This window comes from Macadamia integrifolia, chromosome 7, assembly GCF_013358625.1.
Source record: "Macadamia integrifolia cultivar HAES 741 chromosome 7, SCU_Mint_v3, whole genome shotgun sequence".
Lineage (NCBI taxonomy): Eukaryota > Viridiplantae > Streptophyta > Magnoliopsida > Proteales > Proteaceae > Macadamia > Macadamia integrifolia.
Genome location: NC_056563.1, coordinates 17,674,252 through 17,701,621, shown reverse-complemented (window position 1 = coordinate 17,701,621; position 27,370 = coordinate 17,674,252). Strand labels below are relative to the sequence as shown.

The 27,370-nt window shown below is 38.2% G+C and overlaps 1 protein-coding gene, 1 long non-coding RNA gene and 1 pseudogene across 2 annotated transcripts; 1 reads left to right on the top strand and 2 right to left on the bottom strand.

The window, feature by feature from the left end:
* Positions 1 to 3,458: 3,458 nt before the first annotated feature.
* Positions 3,459 to 4,244, top strand: LOC122084785. The gene is made up of 2 exons (XM_042653215.1): positions 3,459 to 3,565; positions 3,678 to 4,244. The coding sequence occupies exons 1-2, from the start codon at positions 3,503 to 3,505 to the stop codon at positions 4,242 to 4,244; spliced, it is 630 nt and encodes a 209-aa protein (XP_042509149.1). The 5' UTR covers positions 3,459 to 3,502.
* Positions 4,245 to 10,384: 6,140 nt separating this feature from the next.
* LOC122084784 lies at positions 10,385 to 12,002 on the bottom strand (annotated as a pseudogene).
* Positions 12,003 to 15,614: 3,612 nt separating this feature from the next.
* LOC122083749 lies at positions 15,615 to 17,172 on the bottom strand. Its single transcript, XR_006141716.1, has 4 exons — positions 16,665 to 17,172; positions 16,470 to 16,540; positions 16,050 to 16,145; positions 15,615 to 15,961 (listed from the first exon to the last, which is right to left on the bottom strand). It is a non-coding gene; the product is annotated as an uncharacterized LOC122083749 (long non-coding RNA).
* Positions 17,173 to 27,370: the final 10,198 nt, after the last annotated feature.

The window sequence follows — 27,370 nt, the reverse complement described above, 5'->3', positions numbered from 1 at the left end:
CTCTGGTCTTATACTTTTGGTCCTAGTTTCTTTCGTTTGATCCGATGACTGAAATTTAGGGTTTTACGTACAAAATTTTGGTTTTATGGTTTCTTTGTTGGGAACGGTTCTTGATAGAATGAATATCTTCTCTGTTGTTTTTTTATAGATGAAATATCATTACTTATTTCTGTTTTGAGACTTCTCAGTTATCTCTGTTGGGAACGATTCTTGATCAATGCCCATTATCTCTGTTGTTTCTTGTAAATTTTTCATGTAACTCCTCTAATGGAGACTTCTCAAAATCATTCTAATCCTTGAAATACTTCTCTGTTTCTAGTTTTACATCAGTTACTACTGCCACTGAAAGTATATCATCTTCCCTGTGGACTTACTACTTCTCAGTTATCTTAACTAAAGCCAAGTGTATCTCAATTTTACATCAAGCATTAGTTAAGTCATAGGTATTAATGATGTATAAGGAGGAAACCTTAAATTAGGCTCGCTTCTGAAAAATGTGTCAAGAATTCATCCAGGTTTCCACAAGATGAACTGTTAGCAAACGATTAAGTCTTCAACTTAATGTGGTGGAAGATATTTTCACTTTTCTCTTGTTTTTGGGCTTCACAGTATCTTTCAAAGTCTTGTCTTCATTCACTTGCTGCCGTGCTCCACTGGCTTCAATTGGTGCAGACCTACTATCACGAACATCTAGTACTTGCTCCACAGCCTCAACTTTGGTAAGCCTTTTATCATATCTTGATTCTTTTTGTTCCTTTTTTTGTCTTAGTATCACTGCTCACAAGTAAAACAAATAAGATACACAAGAATCCAGTGGGCATTCATGCATCACCAAAAGGTAGATAAGATAGAAAAGCTTCCCTAAAAACAATGCAACAGTTGTAAAACCAATATTGCATCAAAATATTTCCTATACAGACAGTTTGTAACCCACTAATAAAAATGTGTATAAGCAAGAAAGCACAACTTTGCAATATTACCCTCAGTGATTAAAACCCTTTCTTACTGGAATTCAACAAACAGAAAATACATTTAAATCAAATAGTAGGAAATGCAAAGGTGTTTCTTTTTACAACTGATTGTTCTTTGTACAGTCTCATTTTAATGTCAAGTCCATTGACATCCATGGCAACTGATGTTGGGTGATGCTTTATCTTCCTTAGTGTTCTTTCTGTGTTGTGTGCTTCAACCTAAACAATTGCACAGAAAAACTCAGCTTTGAAATAGAAATGACCAAAGCAGAAGTGAAAACCAACACCTTGATGAGAGGATTGATCCACAATGGAAACAAAACAAGGAAGTTCATTTTGAATATAAAAAGAAAAAATAAAAATTCTCATGCTCCCAAAAATGGGAACCACAGAACCTAGGATTTTCCAATTTTTTATATCTTATAATGATTTGCCCTGGAACCCGTTTGGGTTCAAGCTGAGTTACAGCTACATACCCTTGTGTTTAAACCATTACAGATTTAGATCTAATATTAAGGGTACCACTGGGTGGGTGGACGAAATGTCTGCTAGTCCATATTCTTACTCATGTTTTACTATTATTTTTTTGAAATTTATATATATAATCTTTTGTAATGTGTTTTTTTTTTCCTTTTGTTGTATTGTTGTGAATCTCTAGATCAACGTACTAATGGATCCATGGAGAGAATATGATGAGATGTATTATGACAAGCGCAAGAAAATCATTATCTTAACGGGAATTGCTGTGGTTGTAGCAGTGGAACAGTACAAAAAATTATTTCTTCGTAAACAACCATATCGTGGTGAGAGTCTTAGAGGATTCATCGAGACAGAGAGAATTATTGGTGTGTCTGACCGCACATGTCGGAGCATCATAAGAATGAGCAGAAAAGCATTCTTCTCTCTATGTCAATTGATGCAAGAGTCAGACCTTCTTAGAGATAGCCCAACAGTACGAGTCGAGGAACAGTTGGTAATGTTCTTACAAACCATTGGCCATAATTTGAAGAACCGAAAAGTAGTACATGATTTTGGCCATTCGGGTGAAACTGTAAGCCGATACTTTAATTTAGTGTTGGGTGCTGTAATAAAATTGTACCCAATACTACTCAAGCCACTGCGTACCACAACACATGAGCGAATCTCCAGTAATCGTAGAAGCTTCTACCCATACTTCAAAGACTGTATTGGAGCTATTGATGGTTCACATGTTCCGGCTTGGGTACCACTTGACCAACATCGTCATTTTCGTGATAGGCATGGAGAAATATCTCAGAATATCTTAGCTGCATGTGACTTTAATATGAAATTCACATACATACTTTCTGGCTGGGAAGGATCTGCTTCAGATTCAAGAATTTTGGAAGATGCTCTACACAGAGATGGTGAGAGACGGATTTTGGTACCTCAAGGAAAATTTTATTTGGTTGATGCAGGTTTTGCTAACCAAAAGGGGTTTCTGAGGCCATATCATAATGTGCGTTACCATTTGAAAGAGTGGCGTAACTCAAACCGGTCTCCAACAGATAAGAAGGAACTGTTTAACTTGCGGCATTCCAAGTTAAGGAATGTAATTGAACGTGCATTCCGTCTTTTGAAGTCTAAATTTAAGATTCTAAAAAGTCAAGCAGAGTACCCATATAAGACACAAACAAGGATCGTGCTTGCATGTGTTCTTATACACAATCATATTCTGACTCAAAATAGTGCTCAAGAAGAAGAAGATTTCATTGCAGATGAGGAAGCAGAGGCAACAACTAATGGATAGACAACTCAGGAGGAAACAAATATGGTGGTTGATAGTGATGCTAGTGACAGTGATAGTGATGGGGAAGATTTTCAGAATGAGAATTGGGAACAATTCCGGGATGAATTGGCTGACGTAATGTGGGATGATTGGATGGAAGGAGATGTAGAGTCTGAGCATGATAGTGATGAAACAATTGGTGGTTCTGAATGATCTTTCTTAATTTCCTTGAATTGTGACACAATTATGTTTTTTTTTTTCTCTTCGAATCACAAACAATGAATTTGGTACAATTATGATTATTCTCAAGAGTTCAATCTTTTTCCTTTTCCTTTTTGTTATTATTATTATTATGGTTAATGTAATAATTTTTGGACTTGTGTTTTTTAGTCTTTCCATTAATTTTTATGCCCTGTTAGTATTGATCGTCTACATTGTTTCTCATATAAGAAGTTGTAGTATGTTGTCTAATGCTGAAATTAAATATTTCTCCTATCATATTCCATTTAAAAGAATGGATACAAACGAAGGAACACAGTCCAAAGGACGTGACATAGCAATCTAGCCAAGTGAAGTTTCACATTTTATGCTAGATTGCCTATGTAAAATCAAGAGAGATGGGAAAAGTGGAGACAATGGTCTCAAGAAACCAGTATGGCAGGCTGTTACACTTTCTATCAATGATAGATTCTAGCTGAAATTTGAATTGGAGTAAGTGAGGAACCATTACAGAATTTGGAAAGCAAGACTGAGGGCCTTATGTGATCTCCCAAAAACTTCTGGGATGGGTTGGAACGAAGTAGAATCGAGATTCGATGCGCCCCAACATTTTTGGAATGAATTGAAGGTATTGCCATCTCCCAAGTAATAACATGAAATTAGATGTTACTTTAGGACTTCTATGTTTAAATTATTCTTTGTTACCAATAATGACATAGAATTGTATTTTTTTTTTTCAGAGAAAGGAACAAAGGTACTGGAAAGAGCACAGAGTCCTTTCGGCTCATTTGGCAACAGCTGCATGGTTAGGAAACGAAGTCGCTAATGGGAATGATTCAAGTCACCCATCTGATGCTATCCATGATGATGCCTTTGCCAATCCAATCCTTCTTGAGGAGTTACATGACTTGGAGGTTGAGCAGGAAGAAACAGTTTCTTATGATCAGACAAGTGTCCCTTCAACTCCAGTTGAGAGTATGTCCCGAACTCGTGGTAGGCCTCGTTCCAATGCCTCAACTTCTAGGGAGAAGAAAAAGAAGACCGGAGCTGAAAAAATAGGGAGTCCTCTCAAGTTGATTGCATCTATTATAAGTGGATTGATCCAGTCTGACCCACTTACTGATCTAGGTAAAAAATTGAATTCTGCAATAGATGCAATTCCTGGATTGGATTTCCAAAAGTGCTTTAGGGCAAAACAATTCCTCTTACGAAATAGGGATTCAGCAATCCTTTTCCTAGAAGCAAAAGAGGAAGACAAGATGAAAGTCTTGGAGATGGTGTTGCCAGATGGCGTTGCAAACCAATGATTTAAATTGATGACAGTGAATGTTTCTTTTTATTTTGATGATGTTATTTTGAAATTACGGATTTAAGATTGTGGATTTTTTTTTCAACATACCCTGAATTTGGTAGGACATGGTTTCTTTTTTAATATATGATTGTAATGTGGATGGTAGCTATGAGCAACTGGTGTTTAGGTCCTTGGCAAGACCTGCCCGTTGTTGGTAGGAAAGGTTTTTGATTTTCATTGTGGATGTGGAATGAATATGATGGAAATGTTTTTTATTTTCTTTTATATGTGGAATGAATATGATGGAAAGGTTCTTCTCCCACTAAATTATTAGAAACATAATGGTGATCTACCACAATGAAGGCAAAAGAGTTGTAAAACTCTATAAAAATGACTAATACAGCAACTTGTTATTTCCAAGTCAAGATCTTCCTATCCTCAACATGGAGAGGCATTCAAATAAGACGTCTGACCTGTGCATCAAGATTTTCTAGTCTTAGTATGGTGGGCAAAAATGTGAAACAACAAAGTTCCCACCGCTTTCTATTTACTTAGTGAAATTCCTTATTTTTTAGAAACCTACTAGTAAATAACCGGAAGTTGACTTTAGAGGACCTTTGTCCCTCTAATAATCTTCTCAAGTAAGGCTTCTGGTTATTATACCTCTTGCAAATGCTTTCTTGCAGTTGGTACTTATTTCTGTCCTAACAATTGCAAATTCATGTTATGCCTCCAATAACTCCTCCAACAAAATTTCTCAAATAGGTAGAATAGGGGAGGGAGGGTATGTGTTAATGTGGGCTCCATTATTTATTATGTGAGAGAGGTATAAGGTAGAAAGATGAGAGATAAATCTCTAGGTACAAATGTATTCTAGTGGGGCTGTTATTACACCTTGAGATACTTTAACCCAACAACGAAAATGCACCCTTTTCTCTATTGAAAACATGGTTTAAAAGCCTATGTGTATAGGGTAGAAAGATGAGAGATAAATCTCTAGGTTCAAATGTATTCTTTTTTTTTTTTAATAACTTATTTTTAAATACTACCAACTGATGGAGTTAGAATAACTAAACAGTTTTTTTAGATTGAATCCAAAGAATCAAACTGACATATTAAGTAACCAAACAGTTTTTAATGACTGATTCTACAGAATCATTCTCACAGATTTAGGTCAACCAAACAGTTTTCAAGTAGAAATACATAACAGAATTATGGGTAACCAAACAATTCCTATGAATCACTCAAAAATAAATGTCATTCATCAAAACCACTCTCTACTGAATCTATGCCAAAACAGAAAAATAACTCCAATGAATTATGCAACCAAACACAACCTTATGCTTTGGGTCATGAAGATTAAATTTAGGAAAATTTACATATACTTCCCGACATTTGACCCAATTACATCCACCCCCCTCACTTTTTTTTTAGTTCCCATATTACCCTTTATTAATGTATTTTGACCATTTTACCCTTTCAATACAAAACTTCATTTCCATCTCACCTCTTTCTTCTCCAGTGACCTGAACCTATCATCTCCGGCAAACTATAAAGAGTACCATCTCCAGAAGGTAAGGGTACTGAGTGATCATTGGTTCACTAAAAGTTTTATCATTGTAATTTCAGAATTTGAGAGACTAATAGTAAGTTTTCTTCTAGTTGTATTACTCCTTTCTCCTAGATTGTGGGATTCCTTAGCTCCCTTGGGGTCTGTCCTTGAGAATGCCTTCAGGTCCCCTTTAGTTGTTTTTATATATCTTTCTTTTTCTCTTCCACAAAATTATTTTTGGTGAATTCTTTTACAATAAATTGATATCACCTAAAATAAACAAATAAATAAAAACCCACCATTGTGGAGCACACTATGTATGCCCCACTTCCACTTCTTTTACTGTAGGGAGTTGATCCATAACTGGTCAAAAGTGAAATGTCAATGAGAGTTTAATTTGATCTTATGTAAGATTAGCATAATCAATTGGATTTAAGGTCACTATCCAACCCTTATAATCCTCAACCTGTCTTGAGTCTATCCTGTCCTTTAACCACTCATCTTGTGCCTCCACCATGCTTTAAAGATTTTTTTTTCTTTGTTCAAATTATGAGAAATATATTTAATCTCCTCTGATGTAAACTACTTGTTCTGCGAATAAAGAAAGTCCATTCAAATTTAAATTCAGTCTTGTTTCCCCATCAAATTGACTCACTGTGGTTAACAAATTCAAAATGTCTATTGAAAATGATAACTCATATACTACTACAAGAAGCAAAAATGAAACACTGACCTATAAGTCATAACCTCAAAACATTCATTTTAACTACCTAAGTGGATATTATTAAAAAAAATAAAATAAAATAAAATAAATAAATAAAAAAACAAAACAAAGCAAAACTATCTTATCAGTGGACATTGATTGCTTATCAGTGGACTCTAGATAAGAGTCTCTTAATGTATATAATTACCATTCTGAACCCAACAAACTTCAAAGAAGCTGAGGTGTAGAACTATAGATGGAACAGAGAGGAGGAATTTGTGGGTCTTCACCCTTTCTCCTGGACACCAGTATATTGGAGGGGGCCAGCATAATTTTCCTCTTGACAATAGATTGCACTCCACCTTTCCCATCCAAAAATAAATATCTCGTGGAACATTGTTTCCTAATGAAGATCAAATATTAACCCTCCATGCCCAAGCCCAAGGTTATAACTAGAAGTTTACTATCCTTTGTTACTCATCCACACCAGCCCAGTTCTGTGTATATCTTGTATTCAACAACTCAACAAGATACTTGGTCAGTAATCTCCAAAATAATCATAGTTACATGAGGTTCTCTGTGGTAAAGATAGTATTCAAATAAGTTCATGAACCTGCATGGCTACTTTTTCATTGAGGTTTATTATCAAACAGCTTCAAGCACTGAACATTAACACAAGAATAAACTCCAATCTTGCGATGAATAATAAGTTTTGTTTGAGAAAAAAACTTGAGGGAATCTCAGGGATTCTTGCTTTCTAATCTCTTCTTGTTTATTATAAATATATATACATATATATATATATATTTTTTTTTTCTTCAACTTGAGGGAATCTTGTATCATTTCAATCTTAGAACCCAAAAACCACACTTTCTCCCCCAGCCTCTCGTTTTGGCCCCCCTATCAGTGTTTGGTGATAATGTAGATGGGTACTTACAGTGTATTGGAATTTCCTTCAATCGTTGAAAGCTTGATAATCCACTCATTTGAAGCCTTTCCTTTCAACCAAAAAGTGGAGTAGTCATAGATATGGGTGTGGCCTTCCAAAAAAGCAGTTAGGGTTTCAACTGCAACTGGTCAAAAGAAGCTTGAAACGCCATATTCTGATGTTTCATGGTGGAGCCCACTTAGGTAAGGGATCAGGATCAACCCAAACCAAACATGAAAAATGATAGATACCAATAAATAATTCACAAAAAAGAAGCCACCAAATTTTAATTTTTGAATGTCTCAAGCCTCAGGATATCAACAACTCCCAGAGCCATCATCATCCATTAGATAGTCCATCTCTAATGAGACATTCCATAGTCCATCCATTATCCACTCCCGACAGTCTTTGGTGTTAATCTCTTTGCGTTGGACCGGTTTGAAAGAAAACGAAACGCAAGAAAACAAAGGGTACTCTAAAAATGAAAAAAGGTGTGTGGGGTTGGGGGAACTCATTGTCCATATGAAAGGACTCTAGAGTCATTCTGTGGCACCATGGATTTTGACCTCTTTCTACCCTGTGGAATTCCAAGTGTGGCTAAAATCTTATGGGTTGGGTTTCCGTAGATCCCTAAGCCTCCCACCCATGTCAAGTTTCAGCTTAAATAAAGTTTGTCAAATGATAAAATAAAACATTGAGGACACAAAAAGATGAATAGACCAGTGAGAAGCTGCATATAATATATATATATATATATATATGAGGGTATTGTAATTCCACTATATGAGAGGGTAATTAATTGAATTTGAAACTGAAATTTAACATGTGACTAATTCATACAATTTCTGAGATATTCTATAGTTAGAATGGTCACACTTCCACATGGCACAATTAGATGAGTCACCCGACAAGCTTAGTGGGTAAGCCACTTGCCCAATTTTCTGGTAAGGGATTTTTGCTAATTCCTTTTCATTTTAGACAAAGTTTTCTATTAGACCGCTTAGTGAAGGAAAAGATGGTCAAGATGTGACCCCCTCTCTCCCCATATTATCTCTCCATCTCCTATTGTACGTTTTCGATGGGCCATGAAGAACTGGTACCCCTTCACCATGGCCTTAGGAAAACTCGGTCCTTTTATTTTTATGTAAAAGTGTCAATGTATGATGGTCAAGATGTTTTCTTAGTTGGCTCACTTGGAAAGGATCTGTTTAGGCTACAATATCTATCTCGTGGCATGTTGGGTGGGGCCTAAATTTTTTAGACAGATAAGGTTCCCTTTTTCAAATGCTAAACTCCAGTCGACAAAGATACTGATATCTGGCCGATACCATATCAATGGTAGGATAAAGGTGGTTTGTATCGATATCTTTGAGGGTAAAAACATCAGATACGGACAATATTTATTGGTATGCATGCCAATACTTGAGAAGATACACTACTATTTTCAGGTTTTACATTTGAAAATTTTGATACATTGTAAATCCAAGCCTTACGTTGTCTCTTGAACTATCGAAAGAACCACATCACTTTTCCATGTGCTAAAAACAATGGGGTCACCGAGAGAAACTTATCCAAAGTGTATGTCTAATGGTTTGGGTCCCGCTGTACTGTCCATTGCCAATGTGGGAACATTGATCCAACTGCTTGCAGGTGGACATCTTAGCAGAACTGATTCTACTTGGTGTCTCAATGGGCTGGGTTTTTTAAAACTGCAGCCCAACCCAAAGGTCTCTTAACCTTAGGCTCAGCCCTAGTTCTAGCTAGGATATCTCAACCCAGTTCACCCTAGATTGAACTTGATTGCGCGGGGGCTGGGCTAAGTTGGCCTGATCAACCCTGTTTAGGGCTAGGCTGGCCCTGATTGACCATGGGCAGCCCTTTTATATTGCCATTTGGATGGGATGAGAGAGAGAGACTATTCACCCGCTCATTCTTAAACTTTGAAAGCCAATAATGTTCCATTAAAAAAAGAAAAAATAAAAATAGACCCGGGTAGTGTGACTAAAAAAAGGTGTTGCTGATGAGTGGAGACACTTAAAAAATGTATGAAATTTATTTGTTAATATAGTAATATAATATATTTATTGTTTATATAGACGAGCACAACCAAAGGCCTCACCCTTGGCCCAGCCCAGTATTCTGCTTGAAAATTTCAGCCCATGTCCGCCCTATGGGCTGAAACGCTTAGCTCAGGTCTTGTTCGGGATTTTTTGATATCCATAGATCTTACAATTTTAGACCCAAAATTCATAAGCCATGTTTTATATGCTATGTAATAATGAAAAAGGAAAGTTTTCCTTCACCTTGCTGTGAAGGAATGACTGATAATACCTCTCATTATTGCACAATCTCCTGTGAAGATCATTTGAATTTCGAACCCCTCAGTCCATGTAAAAAAAAATGTTAATCTGCCCATTGTTCTATGCTAGCAAACCAGTAGTGGGCAAGGATTTCAAATTTGGAATCGGAAGTGTTCCGTTGATTTTGATCCAGATTGGACTTCTTCTTCTTCTTCTTTCATTTTTTTTTTTTTTTTTTTTTTGGAATCGGTCCTAAAAACCCTATAATCGACCTCTCAAATCTGAAAATCCATAAATTCGGTCTCAAAAACCCTAGAATAAACCGCTCCAATATATCTAGAGTTGGGATTAGGTCACAGCCAATTCCAGTCAAAACTACTGTGGTCAAGGATTTTAAATTTGCAATGATTCTGATCTAGATTGGCTTTGTATCAATCAAAATCAGTCCTAATACCCTATAATTGGTCTCTGAAAATCGTATCACAACCAAATCTAATTCGAATCATAAAATTCTACGATCTAGTTCCGATTTTTGAAAAAGTTCTGGCAATACCAATAAAAGTGGAATATGTTTTCAAAAAAGATTATTATTGAGCCGAGCCAATGCTTTGGTTCACAGCTTCAGCATTATTTTTTTTTCATTGTATCTCCGTATTGCAGTCGTAGCTTAGATCTATGCCAAGGTTTCAGACATAAACAAAATAGAATCTTTATCTGAATACCTTCTATAAACCAGTTTTCGGAAATTCTCTTCCTGATAATTGCACACCATTATAAGTACATTTAATCTTTCAAATTTTCGTGGCACTCGGAGATTTAAGATTAAAAAAAAAAAAAAAAAATTAGCTATTATCAATGGAGGCAATAGCCTTGCATAACCATCTAGCTCTCTCTTACTCCTATATTTGGAAAACTTATACCAAATCACAGTCAGAAGGACCAACTGCTCCTCTGACCTTCGCTGTCAATTGTGCTTTTTCCCCCTGTAATCAAAGATTGCAAATGGTTAGAACTCAAAAACTACACCTTTAATGGATGAAAGAAAAATGGTAAGTTTTTCATTTTTTAATTTTTTTGGTGGGGGGAGGGGGTGGGGTTAAAAAAAATGGTAAGATTGAAGGCAGAGGAAAAATACCATCTTGGGGAAAAAATAACTATAACTAGATAGAATACATAGCTATTGTTCATTTAATGAGCAAACTCCAATGTTGTAAAGAATGAATGTTGTATTTATTTAAGCATTTAATTTATGGGAAAAGGGTGGGAATGCTAGCGGGTCACATTGGAATTAAGTATATTAGCGGTTTAGTGACTGTCAGATGAAAAATAAAAGATCTCAACCTTTTATAACCGTTGTCCTACAAAACCTAATCAAAACCGTTTCTCCACTGTCTTATTTCCTCTTCGTCTTCAATTTTCCCTTACCTCTCCGTCTTCGACACTGCCTGCCTTCCAAAAAATATGCCGATTCCCCACTGCCCTCTCTAGGAAGGAAGAAGTGAGAAGCGAGTGTTCTCTAGGGATCTGGTGCTACTGCTTTTGCTATTGTCATTGAGACTGATAGAACTAGGGTTAGGGCTTCGTTCCGGTGAATATCCACCATTGAATTTCAAGGTGGAAAAGGTCAGAGCACTAACGGAGTTGGAGATGATGGGACGGTGGATGTGAGATTGAAGCACTTATATTGGTTCAACATTTGGCCCATATTTTTTGAATTGAACCATAATCTCTGTGCCATCAACATTCTTTCCTACAATTAAAGACATCACCAAATGCATAAGGTTCATTCGTTCATTATATAAGCGGTAAACTATCTCAAAATTTGGACTTGAAAAGAAAAAACCAGCCTCCGAATAGATATACCAACTATCGAGCCTTTCCACTACCTTTTCTGCCTCGTCCGCATACTTATACGAAACAAATGCGAACCCGCGTGAGTCCCCATTCCAAATAACATAAAATGAAAATAAACTTACAGATTGTGGTCTTAGAAGTCAGAACACGACATAATCGACAAGAAAGTGTTCTAGCATCTCCAAACCTTCTGTCTCTTGGTATAAAGATGTCGACGACCTTCCTATACTTATCGAATAGCAGGAAGAGATCATCTGCTGTGGTTCCTGGTGAAGAACAATCACACAAAATTTATACTAAAAAAAAAAAAGACATTGAATCCAAAAGGAAAGGGAAGAACCTCAAGAAAAATGAGATACTTACGGAAGATGATGTTAAGAACGAGAAGAGCATGTATCTCTGATATCTGGAGGACCAGATCTACCAAAATGTGGCATCTCTGCAACTGAACAAACTCACCAGTCATCGGTCAGTTGCTAAGGGTAGCGGGAAGAGGGAAGAGGGAAGAGGGAAGAGGGCAGAGAAAAGGTGTAGCAGTAGTGGATTGAAAGTTTGTATATCTTCTCTCCATCGAATAGTTTAATTCAAGTTGATTAAATCATACGGTCAAAATCTTGTTAGCATTCTTGATGCTTAGGTGACCTGCTAGCATTCCTAACCCTCCCCCATAATTTATACAAAATTGTGACATATCCCCTTATTTAAGTTTTACTTTTACTTTCGCTTTAACTATTGGGTCTTGAGTTAAAAAGGGTTGGAAGGAAATTTTAAGTGAAAATTTCAAAACACATAAGCAAAAACCAAAGTCTTTTGTTTAGTCCCACATTTTTTGAGAGGAGTGGAAATGTGGACATATGTATATATATATATATATATATATAGATTTGTTACTTAAGGTGTAAGCCCTTTGAAGAGAAATTCTCTCACTTTTCATGTGGGGGTTCTTGGTTTCTTTTGAATCGCGCATGCGTGCACTGAGCCAAACCGAGGTGACCCGACCGAGGCTGAGGCCGGGTGTGGGTCAAAGAATTCTTATCTTTTTACACCTCTCTCTATAGGGGGCGTTTCAAGCCTTAAGAAGAGTATCATCTTCTGATAGGACTCAACCTAATTCATGTGGGGGTTCTTGGGTCGCTTTTGAATTGTGCATGCGTGCACTGAGCCAAACCGAGGCTACTTGACGGAAGCTGAGGCCGGGTGTGGGTCAAAGGATTCTTATCTTTTTACACCTCTCTCTCTATATAGGGGGTGTTTCAAGCCTTAAGAAGAGTATCATCTTCTGATAGGACTCAACCTATTTCATGTGGGGGTTCTTGGGTCGCTTTTGAATCGTGCATGCGTGCACTGAGCCAAACCGAGGCTACCCGACGGAAGCTAAGGCCGGGTGTGGGTCAAAGGATTCTTATCTTTTTACACCTCTCCCTCTATAGGGGGTGTTTCAAGCCTTAAGAAGAGTATCATCTTCTGATACGACTCAACCTATTTTGATTCGCTTGCTTCAACATTAGTGCTGATCTGCTACAATAGTTTGTCTTTGGCAATCCAGGAATGCTTCCCATCCTAACAGTAATCTTTTACTTCATACTTGCTTCAATATTAGTGCTGATCTGCTACAATAGTTTGTCTTGTACAATCTAGCAATGCTTCCCATCCGAATAGTAATCTTTTACTTCATTATCAGGTGCACTTTGCTAACAATGAATATTCATTGTCCATTTACCCAAAAACATATTCTTGTCCAGAAGTTCTTCATTTAGAGCCGATATATTTATTGTAAAGTAATCTCATGCTCTATGTCGTGCTGTTTAGTCCCACATTGAAATGCCTTCAAAAGATTTTCCTCTTTATAAATTCTTGGTTTAAATAAATCAATCGCCGAGCTTTGTAGCGAGGGCTGGTAACCAAGCGAGGCATTAATGTAACCGGATGTTGGCTCAGAAACTTGTGGGTCGGGTTCAGTGATGCAATCAACTACTGGCTTGCCCATTCCAAGTGGGGGGTTGTATCATGTAGTTTAAGCGAAGATCTAAGCTTCATGGTTCCTAAAGTGGAGGGCATTGCGCTAGGCTGGCTTCACAGAGCAGCGACAACCTCCCCCTCCTAACGGTGGAAGGACAACAAGCTGGTGCGTCTTGAACCCATTGTGCCCCAGGAAATGATCCCAATCGCATGGTTACCTTTTTTTTTTTTCCACCATTATCTCCAAGCATTCACATTTTTAATGACATTCAAAATATTGCAATTCTTATTATTATTCTGATTTTTTTTTTTTTTTGGTTAACCAAGTTATTATTTCTGATTTGGTTCCTATGATGCCACCAAATGAAGAAAATAGTAATTGCAACAACATTGAAAAGACCACTTAATTTCAACATGGCTAAAGGCTTGAAAAAAAATCAGGTGTTTCACCATTGCAATGAAAGATGATCTTGGGATGCGATGTGGTTACAGACCGAGAGGCCCCACCATCCAAATCCTATAAGAGAAATCACAAAATATGAAGAGATGATGAATTGTTTCATAACATTGGCCACATAAAACACAAGATTTGTCAATGTTAATCCATTGACCAATTAGACCTCTTACATGAATTCCATTGTGTAAAACTCTCTAGAGAAAATATTTGAATTTATGATGAATGTGAAGTTTCTAGATACACTTCAACCAAATGGGGGGAAGGGGTAAAGAGGATGGATGGTGGTGTCAATTGTTGATTTCTTGGAGAGTTCAGGCCTAATATATCTTTATTGGCAAGACGACATGAAAACTGACCTGTTGAGAGAGGGTACACCACCATTTGTCTTGAGACTTAGTGGAGTTGATCTTAAAAATCAGTTTGACAAACTTTGGGGGGAGGAATGATGATAATAGATCAAGATCCTAATAATTGGAAGAGATAAAGCTCGAGACTAGTTGGGATGGGTTTGAGTGTGGGTGGTCAGTGAAGATGCGTTGTGAGCAGGGGAATGGCATCCAAGGGTCATGCTAGAAAAAACAAAAAAGTGTTATTGCCTAATCCAATATGGTGAATAACAATATTAAAGAGTTGGGGTAGAATGGACGACATACTTTTCTAAATCCAAGATCCTCTCTTTTTGGCAACTTTGAGATAAAAATTACAGAATATTTAGTGCCTAAAATTTTAAACCATAGGGAATTTGGTTCATTAATCAATATCCAGCACAATCTTAGCAAAAGTGTGGTGTTTTGGATATTGACATCCCTAATGCTGAGACCTTCAGAAGAGAGGGGAGAGTAATTTTTTTCCCATGCAATGAGGTGGGGTTTTTTGGAGGCTTGACTAGATCCAATCCAAAAGCGCGAATAGAAAGAATCTATATTCCCACTAATTTTTTGAGCGAATGCAAACATAGAAATGAGGTAAGAAGAGATAGAATACAAAACCGATCGGATGAGAACCTTTTGCCCAGCATAAGATAAAGATGTTAGACTTCCCAACTTTTTCTCCACTCTTTCAACAATGAGGTCAAGGCAAACAACCCGGGACCTTTAAAAGATGAGGTTAGTCCCAAGGTATCCGGCTTCACGAGAAATTTTTTAATTATAAGAGAGCAAAAGACAAGCTCTCTCATCGGCAGTGAAGTTTTTGCACATTTCCATTGATGAGTACATATTGATCTCTTTTTGGGTTTCCGTAGTGGGCATATTTGAAATTAAGGTTCTATGCTAAAACTGTTCCATCAACCAAACCAAGTTTACCATCTTACTTTGAATTTTATATTGCAAATTGGAAGCTTTATTAAATTCTAAACTAGTTGTCCCTTTGATTAAATATTAAAAATTTAAACCCAAGGGGTAATGCAGTTGGTGAACAACGAACTTAGTACAAACCGTAAACTCAAGACGTCCTAAATTCGACTTCCATTAGGCACACCTTGGGCCACTCATACGGGGGTATTTAGTGCTCTTCACTACTTTCAGTGAAAATTGAATGGTTCTCATTCAACCCCGATATGACCTGATCTATGCAGTTGTGGGGTCAATATGGGCCCGCGGGACTAGTCGGGCCTGGATACCCGTCGCTAGCCAAAAAAAAACTAATTGTCTCAGTTTAAATTACCAAAATACAAAAGAAATTGAGTACTAATTACCCTATCTGTCACATTACTCGACTGCCCCCACCAGTAATAATGGTGACTTAACCATGCAAATCACTTATTTATGTGCTATGCATCACACATGCCTCTCACTAGTTTATATCTACAAAAACAGTAACAAATGAATCCTTGCCAAGAAAATTACAAAGATGAGAATGAAAATATTTAATTCATGCAAAGTTTATTATAAAGATGAGAATGGAAAAACTAGTCATGGGGCCAATCGATCAATTTTCCACACTAGCTTTCCATCAACGTCTTGAAGAGAATATTGCAACCTATCACAAAGAAAAAGGAAATATGCAATTATGTTAATATTCAACTCTATTCCAAAAAAAAGAATTGCATCATGGATGACTAACACACCGATCATGCAGACGAGACTGTTGTCCTTGCCAAAACTCAATGACAACTGGTTTTAGCCGGTATCCACCCGAGTGTTTGGGTTTTGGAATCAAGCTTCTGCACATTGAAAGAAGATCAATCATGCTAAGTTCCCAGCCATCAGCACCAAAGTACCATATAAGGAAGCCAAGAGAAAGGTGTTTCATATGTAAAGGTTATTATTTCAAATTCCAAGAAAAAGTATTTGCTTCCGATCAAGGTTCTTCTGAAATGTACACATTGACCTTCTACATAAAGCTTCGCTAAAATAACATCCAACAAACACGCAATATTTTTATTTATTTATTTATCAGTGGAGCAATGAACTTAAATTTAATACACCGATGCAATCAAAAACATGTTTCAGAAATAGGATGAAAATTAGTTAGCCATCAAACTCACCCATCAGAAAATTTCGCTTCCAGTACTCTATACTCTTGATGCAGAACATGCCTTCCAGGAACAATTGTACTCTGAAGGGAGGTGAAGATTTAGTACACACATACACCAATCATCAATGGAACATCAACAAGATTAGATTAGAGAATATATTTATTGAATAAGTTTTTAGGCAAGTAGTAAGCCAGGAAAGAAGACCTGCTTGCTAACAATTGCTCCGATCTGAGAACCACGAGGACGACTATGGAAGTACTTCTCAGACTCCTCATCAGAAACCTTCTGCACGGGTCCTTCCACTCTTACCTATAAGGCAAGATGATCCAAAATGATCTCATAAAATTCCATCACATAGAAATTTATCAGTCTCAATCTTGTTGGCACTGAATTTTATATCCACATTAGATGTCATGATTGCAAGAGTGATGCAGGAAAACTAAATCACTTAAAGGCCAAAAGAAATTTGTGCTTGATGGACATGGTGTGATAGTTTAGGGCTGAAGCTTGAATAATTGGTTATAAAGGCTAGGGAATCAGATTTAGGAGAACAGTTGGTTGGAAAGGTGTAAGAGCAATTAGTGGAAGGTATTAATGAAGATGGTAAAATAAAATAAAGATAAATGAGATAGTAAAACAAAATATATTTTCTTTTTCAGTGGAAAAAATGAAGAGAAATAGAATTGCTTTGAATCACATCGATGATCTCTGACAACGGTACCAGGATGAAAGCATTACACCATTAAAACTTTTGGAATAAACACCAAATCAGTAGCACTGTACAAAGAATTCTCCCGTTCACTAATCCTGTAGAATTAAATAGAGGAGCTTATTCGACTCGAGCACCAAAAATGATACATCTATGACAAACAGGTATGTCATAAGCATTTCAACCTTTACTTTCAGACCAAATTAACTCAAATTAATGTACTTTTCAGTTTTCATAAAGTATGCTACACTTGGCTCAATCAAGTAACTCGAGAGGAGTCACTGGTCAAGCACTTAACTTGAATCTTGTATAACTGCAGTAGCCGCTGATGTGTTCTAGGGTAGATACAGTGAGATTAAGAGAACACGATAACCACAGGACAGAAACATAATGTTAGAATATATATTTAAGTGTGCCATAGGGACATTAGGGTACTTTCTCCTTTCCACCAACCCTATTTAGAGTGGGGCGGCTGGATGGGGGTCATAGTTGTAATTGGGGTATAATTTGTTGTTCTTTCATGACTCTTTTTTGCTTATTATAAATAAAGGGCTTGTGTGATCAGTTAGATCACTCAAGCATTCTACCCTACTTTGGCCGGTAACACACAACAATCCAAGTAAACAAACAATAGGGAAGAGTATACAAAGTAAGATATTTCAGAATCCAATGGTCAGGTGGGGCTAAGATTAGAATCGATTAGGACCCTAACTATGCTGTTCAATCCCTCCATATATCAAGCCAATCCATATCTGCTGTAACAATATATAACAGAAAATAGAAACTCTGTTAACCGAATTTTGATTGATTCAGAAGAGCAGTAATAAACTGATAATCCCTAGCGGTCGATCATTGCTAAGCTACAACCCAAAACAGAAAAGAAAGTAACAGAAACAGAAACCGTGGGGATGATTCTAGGTTGGAAACCAGCAGAAAACTTCAGTAGATGATAGAACAGAAAATAAGACTCAAAAGAAGTGAGAAAATACCTAGAGAAAGGCCATGGTAGGAGGAGATATGATGATCTTACCGCACTTTGGTTTTTAACAATGTTTTACCATGCTAAGATTTATGAAATTTTCAGAATTGAGAAAAACCCAAGAATTTGAAAGTTGAAAATCACCCTATTATGTTGTCTTGAATTCTTTACCCGTTTTGAAGAATGACCCGCTCCGACATATTTTGTTGGCGACCCGAATGAATTTTTTTTTTTTCTCTAAGATCTGTGATGGTAGCAGAGGGGTTGTGCTGACTTGGAGTATATAATGTATTATAGGGGTTGTACTGACTTGGAGTATATAATGTACTATCGTCTTGTTAAGCATGTTGTGAAAATTGGGGGTTTTCGTGTTAGGGTTTCTGGGCGAGCTTTCTTGCCACAATTTAGGTGCTCTTGAGAGAAATCTCCTTTGTAATATTCTCTTCAATCACAAAGAATCATCTTCTTCTTCACCCGAGGACGTAGCCCACCATATCAGTGTGTGAACCTCATTAAATATCTGTGTTGTGTGAATCTGTGTTCGTTTTTCTTTTCGTATTTGTTGGTGTTTGCTATAACACACCCCTACAACAAAAAATCCAGTTTTTGTTCTTGGACAGGGGGGTTAAGACTTTTTATCCTTTAGGAATTTGATTTTTAACTATTTTCATTGGATTCAAATAAAGGGGGTATTCGCTTAATTATGAATAATATCTTAAGCCACTTAAATAAAATTTTGCATAAATAGGTGTTACTTGTGCCTTGCACCTAAGCGATAGACACCCAGACCCCTACTAAACCACCTAGACGCCTAGGCAATGCCTTGACAACTATGCAGCCATAATCTTTAGGTTGCCACTGTTGGAAAATAAAATGCACTTTCCTGGTGCTGATTTTAAGTACCTTAGAATCCGCTATATTGCATTGAGATAAGCAATCTGTGGATCATGTAAAAATCGGATAACAACCCCTAAAACGTAAACAATACCTAGTCGAATATGGGAGAGGTATATCAACCTTCCTACAAGCCGTTGATATCTCCGGTAACATGTCTAATGTTTAATCGGTGTTTGGATTGCTTGTGTTAAGCATATTGCTAGTGCGACTTCTTGGCCTGGTATCATTATGTTGTTGGACGAGAAAACCCACTCTTTCTATAGCAGAAGATCATCTTCTCTATCTACTAAATCACCCTTTTTGCAGTTGAGTTGATGATTAACCTTTATAGGAGAATCAGCAGTTTTACATCCGAAAATACATGACTCATTGAGGTCTAGGACATACTTCCTTCGAGAAATGAAGATACCTTTGCTGGATCGGGCTACTTCAATCCCTCGGAAGTATCTGAGATGTCCGAATAAATTCTTGGTCTCAAACTCTGCAGCTAACTGAGCTTTCAATATGGAGACTTTTGCATCATCATTGCCTACTATTACTATATCGTCAACATAGACAATAAGAGCAATAACCTTACTCGGCTTGTGTTCAACAAACAAGGTGTGATCAACGTGACTATGCTTGTACCCAAACTTCTGCATAGCCTTCTGGAACTGGCCAAACCAAGCCAGAGGTGACTGTTTAAGACCATAAAGGTTGGTGTGATCAACGTGACTATGCTTGTACCCAAACTTCTGCATAGCCTTCCGGAACTGGCCAAACCAAGCCAGAGGTGACTGTTTAAGACCATAAAGGTTTTCCCATAAGTTGCACATCCTAGCAGCTATAGATGATGATGCAAAGCCTAGGAGGTTATCCATGTATACCTATTCTTCGAGATTGCCATTAAGGTAAGTATATTATAAATCCAAATTGTTGAAGATTCCATCCATTATTTACAGCACAAGATAGTAATGCTCGAACAAAACTCGTTTTTGCAATAGAGGCAAATGTATCCTGATAGTCAATGCCATAGGTCTAGGTAAAGCCCTAGAAAACCAGCCTATCCTTATATCTCTCAATGGTTCCATTTGCTTTCTGCCTCACAGTGAACACACATTTACATCCTATTGGTTTCTTCCCTCTAGACAAGGAACAAGCTCCCAAGTAACCAATTTTCTTCAGAGCTTGCATTTCCTCTACCATCCTTCCACTTAGGATATGTGATAGCTTCTTTACAGACCTGCGGGATAGATACAGAGGATAACATAGAAACAAAGGCACGATAGGATGGAGATAATGACTCATACGAGATAAAGTTAGAAATAGGATGTTGGTTGCAATTTCTAACCCCCTTCCTAATAGCAATAGGAACATTTTATCATCATTAGATGGAAAACAAATATCATACATGATGTTTGTGATGGAGGAGCTAGATCAGAGAGCATAGATGCACACAGTGGGTTAGAGATAGGTTTTTTCTACTGTAGAGAGTAAGTGAGAAAATCCTTTTTACGTAATTGTGCAAGTGGAATGTCAGGTCTCTCTCCCATCACCACTAGCAGTATCAGAGGGCTTAATAGAAACAATGTTTGTCCTCTCCCCCTTGAATTTAAATAGTGTCAATAACCAAAGGGCTAGGAGGAATCTCACTAGAAGGGATCTTTTCCTTAAAACTCTCCCCTGAAGAGATGACTAGAAATAAGACTTAGTTTAATGAAAAGTAACATCCATGGTAACCAGCAGTTGGTGGGAAGGAGGGTGATAACATTTGTACCCCTTCTAAGAAGTAGAGTACCCGAAGATACAACGAAGAGCTCTCGGATCTAAGTTCAATCAAGAGGGAGAGGAAGTATGAGCGAAGCAAACACAGTCGAATACTCAGGGAGGAAGATGAGAGGTAAGGGATGGGTCCGAAAGGAGACTAAGAGGGGATTTAAAGTCAAGGAAACTAGAAGGGACCCGGTTAATGAGGAATGACGCAATAAGGGCAGCATCTCCCTAATAGAATTTAGGAACATGGGTGGTAAACGTCACGTAGCGAGTGACTTCAAGAAGATGATGGTTCTTCCTATTTGGAATACCATTTTGTTCCAAGGTACGAATACAAGAGGTTTGGGACAAGATGCAATGTTCATTAAGATATTGATGGGGCCATTAATATATTCAGCCCCATCATCACATCATAATATCTTAACTTGAGCATTAAACTGAGTCCGGATCATAGTACGTAAGGACCAAAAACAGGAAGAAGCTTTGGATTTTGTCCGAAGGAAATAGACCCAAGTCAGACGAGTACAATTATCAATAAAAGTGATAAACCTTTTGAAACCACCCTGAGCTATCGTCCGAGAAGGACCCCACAAATCAAAGAGAATAATAGAAAACATAACATTATTTTTATTATCACTAAGAGAAAAGGGGAACGAATGTGTTTTTGCGAGTTCACAAATATCGCAAGCAAACTTGTCCCAAGTACAATGCTTTATTAAAGAAGGGAATAAATAACATCAAACATGAAAAGATGAATGTGACCAAGACGGCGGTGCCATAATGCAACTGAGTAAGCGCATTGTCTGCCCAAAGAGTATAAACTGAGATCGGAGTAGGTGTAGCAGTGAGAATTGGGTCCAAATAGTACAACCCATCATGTACCTTACCACATCCAATTGTTTCTCTCGTCACCAGATCCTAAAAACACAATGAGCGAAATAAAAATGACCATTAACAAGGAGACAATAAATGGAAAGTAAATTAGTAGAGGTTAGGGACATGGAGAATCGATGATAAGGAGATAGGAGAGCAAGAAATAGAACCTTTACTAGAAATAGCGGACAAGGACCCATCGGCAAGTCGTACCTTGTCCTTACCCGAACAAGGGAGATAGGTACGAAACATATTTGAGGAGCTAGTCATATGATTTGAAGTCCCATAATCAAAGAGCCAAAAACGACTAGAGCTAGAAGAAACATGAAATATACCTAATTGGGCTAGATGAGAAGCAAGTATAGAGGATGAGGCCATGGTAGAGAGTGTTGTACCAAGTTGTGTCATCATGCACTGGAGAGCAACCATCTGGACCAAATGGAACGGAGATGTAGTAGCAGAGGATGAACGGTCAGTCGTCTCAAAGAGATGAGCCTGAGGGCGAAAAGATCCTTGTTACCCACCATGCCCCTCTTTTAGGGTGATTGTGAAGCTTCCAACAGGTCTCTTTGGTACGGTGAGGATGCCCACAATAATAACACTTTACACCGGGTCTTTTGCATGAGGACCAAATTTGGTGGTAGAACTAGGATGGTCCATGTTCTAGAGAACCTAATTAGTAGCTGTCGATCAAGGATGGGCAGTGAGGAGGGTGAATTAGTAGGCTCTGAAACTTCTCCTCAGTATGTTATGATGCGGATCTGGGTTCCAAAATCGGAATCGGATCACTTATGGGCCACTTAATCAATTCAAATGCAAACACAAGCTAACGACGGCAATTTTGTAAATAAGATGAGGTTCATAAGAGGATGGTACTATTTACCATAAATAGTTGGACTTTAAATCAAAGGAAAAAGAACAAAGGATGTATAATAAGATGGGATGGGTAATCTTGGAATAGACAAAACTAATGGCAAAATGTAACAAGGAGGGGATGGAGGGGCATTAATATGGGAAGAAGAAATAAGAAAAGACATGACTTGGGAGAGAGGTTTAGGGTTGTCTTCAACCCTGGAATAGGGTTGCAGGCAGTGGAACCAGCAGGGCTTTGTGAAAGAGAACTCACTGGTGGCCTCAGATCAGTCTGAAATTTCTGCTGGAGGATCGCAGCTCGGTGATCTTTTGATTCCAGCCAATAATCATCCCAGTTGGTAAGCAACTAAGGGATATTTGAGCTCTGAAACTGAACCTGGTGATATTCTCAGATCTGGTTTTAGTTGAAGGTCTGAAACTTGATTGCACACTCAAGATATAAGAGGGGTTTTGGATCTGGGTCAGAGAGATCGAATCGCCTAAGGTAGGGGATACCTTCGAGCCCAATCTCAGGGTCAATCGATGGTGCCTCTTTCTTGCAGCCTAAACCACTCCTCATCTTCTAGGATATAGAGTTAATGTTTACATGAACAGTAATTTTTGGTTTTGGGCTGGCTTGATGGGCCAACATTGAGACTGGTTGGTGGTTTGATGGAACCAGCAGCCCCCTTCTTTTGCAAGCTCAATCTACATCACTTCTTCTTCTTCCTTATTCTTCCTTCTCTTCCTCATTTTTCTTATTTTCTTCCTCGTAGAAGAACCCAATATCTTCAAAAATGGCACACACCCTTCCACACAATCCCAAAATTACAAAAACATAAAGTGGAATGGGGTTTGCTAAGGTTCAATACACCATACAACCCTTTTCCCTTTTTCTCCTTCTTCCTCACCATTTCTCTTTGGTTTCTTTGTCAGGGAAGCTAGGTCTTGTGGAGATGGGAATTTTGCAACTTGAATCACCCAAATCAAATGCCAAATGAGCAAAGATAATGCATTTTTAGTTTTAGCCAACTAGAGATTAAGAAATGGAATCTAGGGAGGGTGGTTTGGTAGTCCCGCAACACTAGATCGCGGGGTGAGTCAAGGACATTCATTGGCACCCTCAAAAGTGCGAGTTAAATCAAGGACGTATAATGCAGGAGTAGATAACAAGAAACTACCTTAACAGTTTATAACCCCAAACAATACAAATAGGAGCAGGAAACAAAGAAATAAGACCATCAAATAAACCCCCAAGGATATAGTACCAATGCTAGAGCAAAACCAGCCCAAAACCCAACCGGATAGGAGAGAGAAAGGCCTGCTATAGAGCTGGAGAGAGAGAGGTGCGGCCAGGTCTGTAGGAGTCCGATTGAGCTGCACTCTTGGGCGTAGATAGTCCCTAGGGAGGGTACAAAAACCCCCAAAGTTGAGAGGATTCTGACGGCTGGTTGTGAAGTTACAAGCTTTCTTGATTTTCTGACCTAGGAGAAATAATCGCAGGCTTCAGGAGAGAGAATCAATTCTGGTTTGTAACTTGGACAGATCTGAACTTCTGAATCACAACAGTCATATACTTCAACAACAGTAACTTTAGGAAAAAATAAAAAGCTTTAGACAAGAAGAAACAAAGGGAAAAGTGGGGGAGAAGCGGCTATCTCAGCCCGGGCTTCTCACCCACAGCTATCCCGGCTGTTCTAAGCAATTGACTGCAATTATTCTTTATTCAAATATGAAATTATGAGTACATAGACTCCTCTATTTATAGAGGGTAGAATAGCAATCAAACTACTACTAGGAACTAGTTTCCCAATAGGACTAGACACTCCTACCATAGTTTTTAAGGCGCTGGTAAGGCGACGCCTTAGCAACGCCTTGGCGCTGATGCAGTCTAGAGATGGTAAGGCAGTACTCCGCCTTACGTGAAGTGGCACCTTATGGTTTTTTTTTTTTTTAAATACATTTTAAAATTACTTTATGAAGATTCCAAATATAGATTTTTATTGGTAGGTGTATGGTTTTGTTAACACTTGAGATGTATGGGATCAGCTTACTCCACCAAAAATAACCAAAACAAACAAAATAAAAACACGATTCACAAACAGGGTTTGGATTTTGTCAAGGGTTTTAAGAAAGGGCTTTGAGAAGGAATCAAGGAACAAGGAAGAAGGAAGAACCACTGATCCAGACGACCATTTTGCTCCGGCAACGGTGAGCTTCATTCTTCTTTGATAGGAGTAGAAATATAGTGGATGACCTTAGGGCTTAGGCACTCATTTTGACATCATAGAGGTAAGTATAATAAATACTTGTATTTTTTATTTCTTTTCTTTATATTTATAATTTTGTTTCATAATTATGTATTAATATTATATGTTAATATGTTATGATGATTGATGATTGATGAAGATGAACTTATTTTATTCACTTTATTGATTTGTTTTCTTGATGAATATCTTACATTGCTATTAATATGAACTTTTAATATTTATTTAATATATGAGTAATAGAATTCAACTATGATTTGAGCCAAATAGATTGGTTTTATAAAAAAATTACACAGAAACGCTTTAGTCGATAAGGCGACGCTTTATGCCCGCCTTATTGCTAAGGCGCTCCGAAAGACCCTCAAACGCCTCCATCGCCTTACCGCCTTAGAAAATATGACTCATACTACAATTGGGAATTCAAAATAGAACTAGGACTTGACTTTATGACTCCAACATGGAGTAGGACTAACTAACTAATAGTCCATATAAGACTTTACAACCGACCAATGGCCTAATGGGCCTTTATTGAATTAAATAGCAACTAACTAAACTAATAAATTAAATCCTGTTTTTCTACCTTCTACCCATATTTTAGGCCCATTTCAAAGAAAACCCATGGGATCAAAGGCCTAATACATATATAACACAACCCAAGGCTTATTTGCAATAAAATAAGCCCAAGTGACTTGTCTACATCAATGCACAATCGTTGTTAGACGTTAATACGATCGCATTTGATCATGTCCATCAGATACACATCTCACGACGTGATGAACGTTTACAGCACAAGGTGGTACGCTACGTATAGAACCATGATTGGTTCGATCAAAACAGATCAGATCCTGGCCATCTTATCTAAATATTGTATGGCGGAAATATGGGCATTTGTTCCGATCAGAATCATTGAAGCAGAAGGACAAATATCAGCCCTTGGGCCTTGTGGGTCTAGCAAATGGAATTTGTGCACGACATATCGTACAACGCGAATCACTAAAGAAGTAGGACAACATCGGCTCTTGGATAAAAATCATAGATTGTGGGAGCAGCCAGGAGCTTACGATCGGCATCACCCGTATATATCGATCATTGGATTGGCGGATGTTGTGAGATTGGCATCTACTCGTGAGCGGGAGTACTGACATCATGACAAAGAATTTGTGCATGGCATCAATGTATTCACGTGACATTTAATCATCGGATGATCCTCTAGATCGTGGCGTTCTTAGGATCCCTGATTACAACCACTCAATTCTCTCAAATGGTAATCTTTCCCATAAATGTATCAGCACATTCTCATAGGTCGTCAATTCAGCATCATGATTCATGTTTATGTAGCCTTCTTCTGCATAGAAGATCTGGCAATGGCCAGAACTCCCATTAATTTCAACGGGCCCCCTCCGCATTTTGGTACTTTCCTTTCGCTCCCTCTGATTTTCGGTATTTATTGATCAACCCGTGGGGATAAGACCAACTTACCGAGACCACCTTTCTGGGCCTTTCATTTGATCATTCTATCAAACAAGTTATGGGCATGCCCACACTCGGCCAATTTGTCCTATAACCCAATATGCCATATGAGCCCCCTTGGCTAGCCCTCGCATGCATGCGACATGCCAGCATTAGCTGGCTTCTACGGCCGTAGGTGCCAGCCTGCTTTATCCTGTGTGTGCAAGCCTCATACTCCCGTGCCATGGCCTACTTATGGCCTCTGTTAAAACTCCTGTGCCACACCAAGCCTACCATGGCCTTGTTCAATCTCCTGTGCCACGCCAAGCATACCACGGTCTTGCCCCTTGTGGCCTTGTGCCCATGTGCCCATGTGCTTGTGCCTACCATGGCTCTTGTGGCCCTGTTGCATGACCCATGGCTTGAGTTTGTGCCCTAGAGCCCCCATAGGCTGTGTGCTATGCACACAACAAGCCGGCCCTGGCTGGCTGCTATGGCATGCAGCCTTGTTGTGCTGCCTATGTGGCTTTAGTCTCCTAACCCTTGCTACTGGTTGTTCCTAGTGACATTGCTGGCCATGCTAGCATCAGGGGTGACCCTGGCACGTGGCAATCTTGTGACTTCATGTCAAGTATGCACCCATCTGTGTGTAGTGTCCTTCAACCATGTCACCATGGCACCATAAATTATCATTCCATCATACATATATGCAATACACACCCATGCATGATCATGCCTATCACGTATTCATGTCTGCTTCTTATATCATAAAACCATGCATGCCATTCATCACATCCATGACCACTCATGCATGCACATCAGTACCATATCATACCATAACATGCATGGCATGCATATACATGGCCATCCTCATGTACTGCATCACCATACATGCATCTTCATACCATGCACATGCAAGCCACCACATCTTCTACATTAGCTCATGTTGTCACCATGCTGATATGCATCCATAGAAACTTCATATCAGCCGAAAACTTGTGCAGTGCGAACATATATCAAATCCAGCAAGAACATTTCATCCACAGCCATCAGTTCATACGCCCAGCAATACCAATCTTCATACCAAGAAACCCTAGTTTTTATGTTTCAATAAGTAGGGTTTCATTTTCTT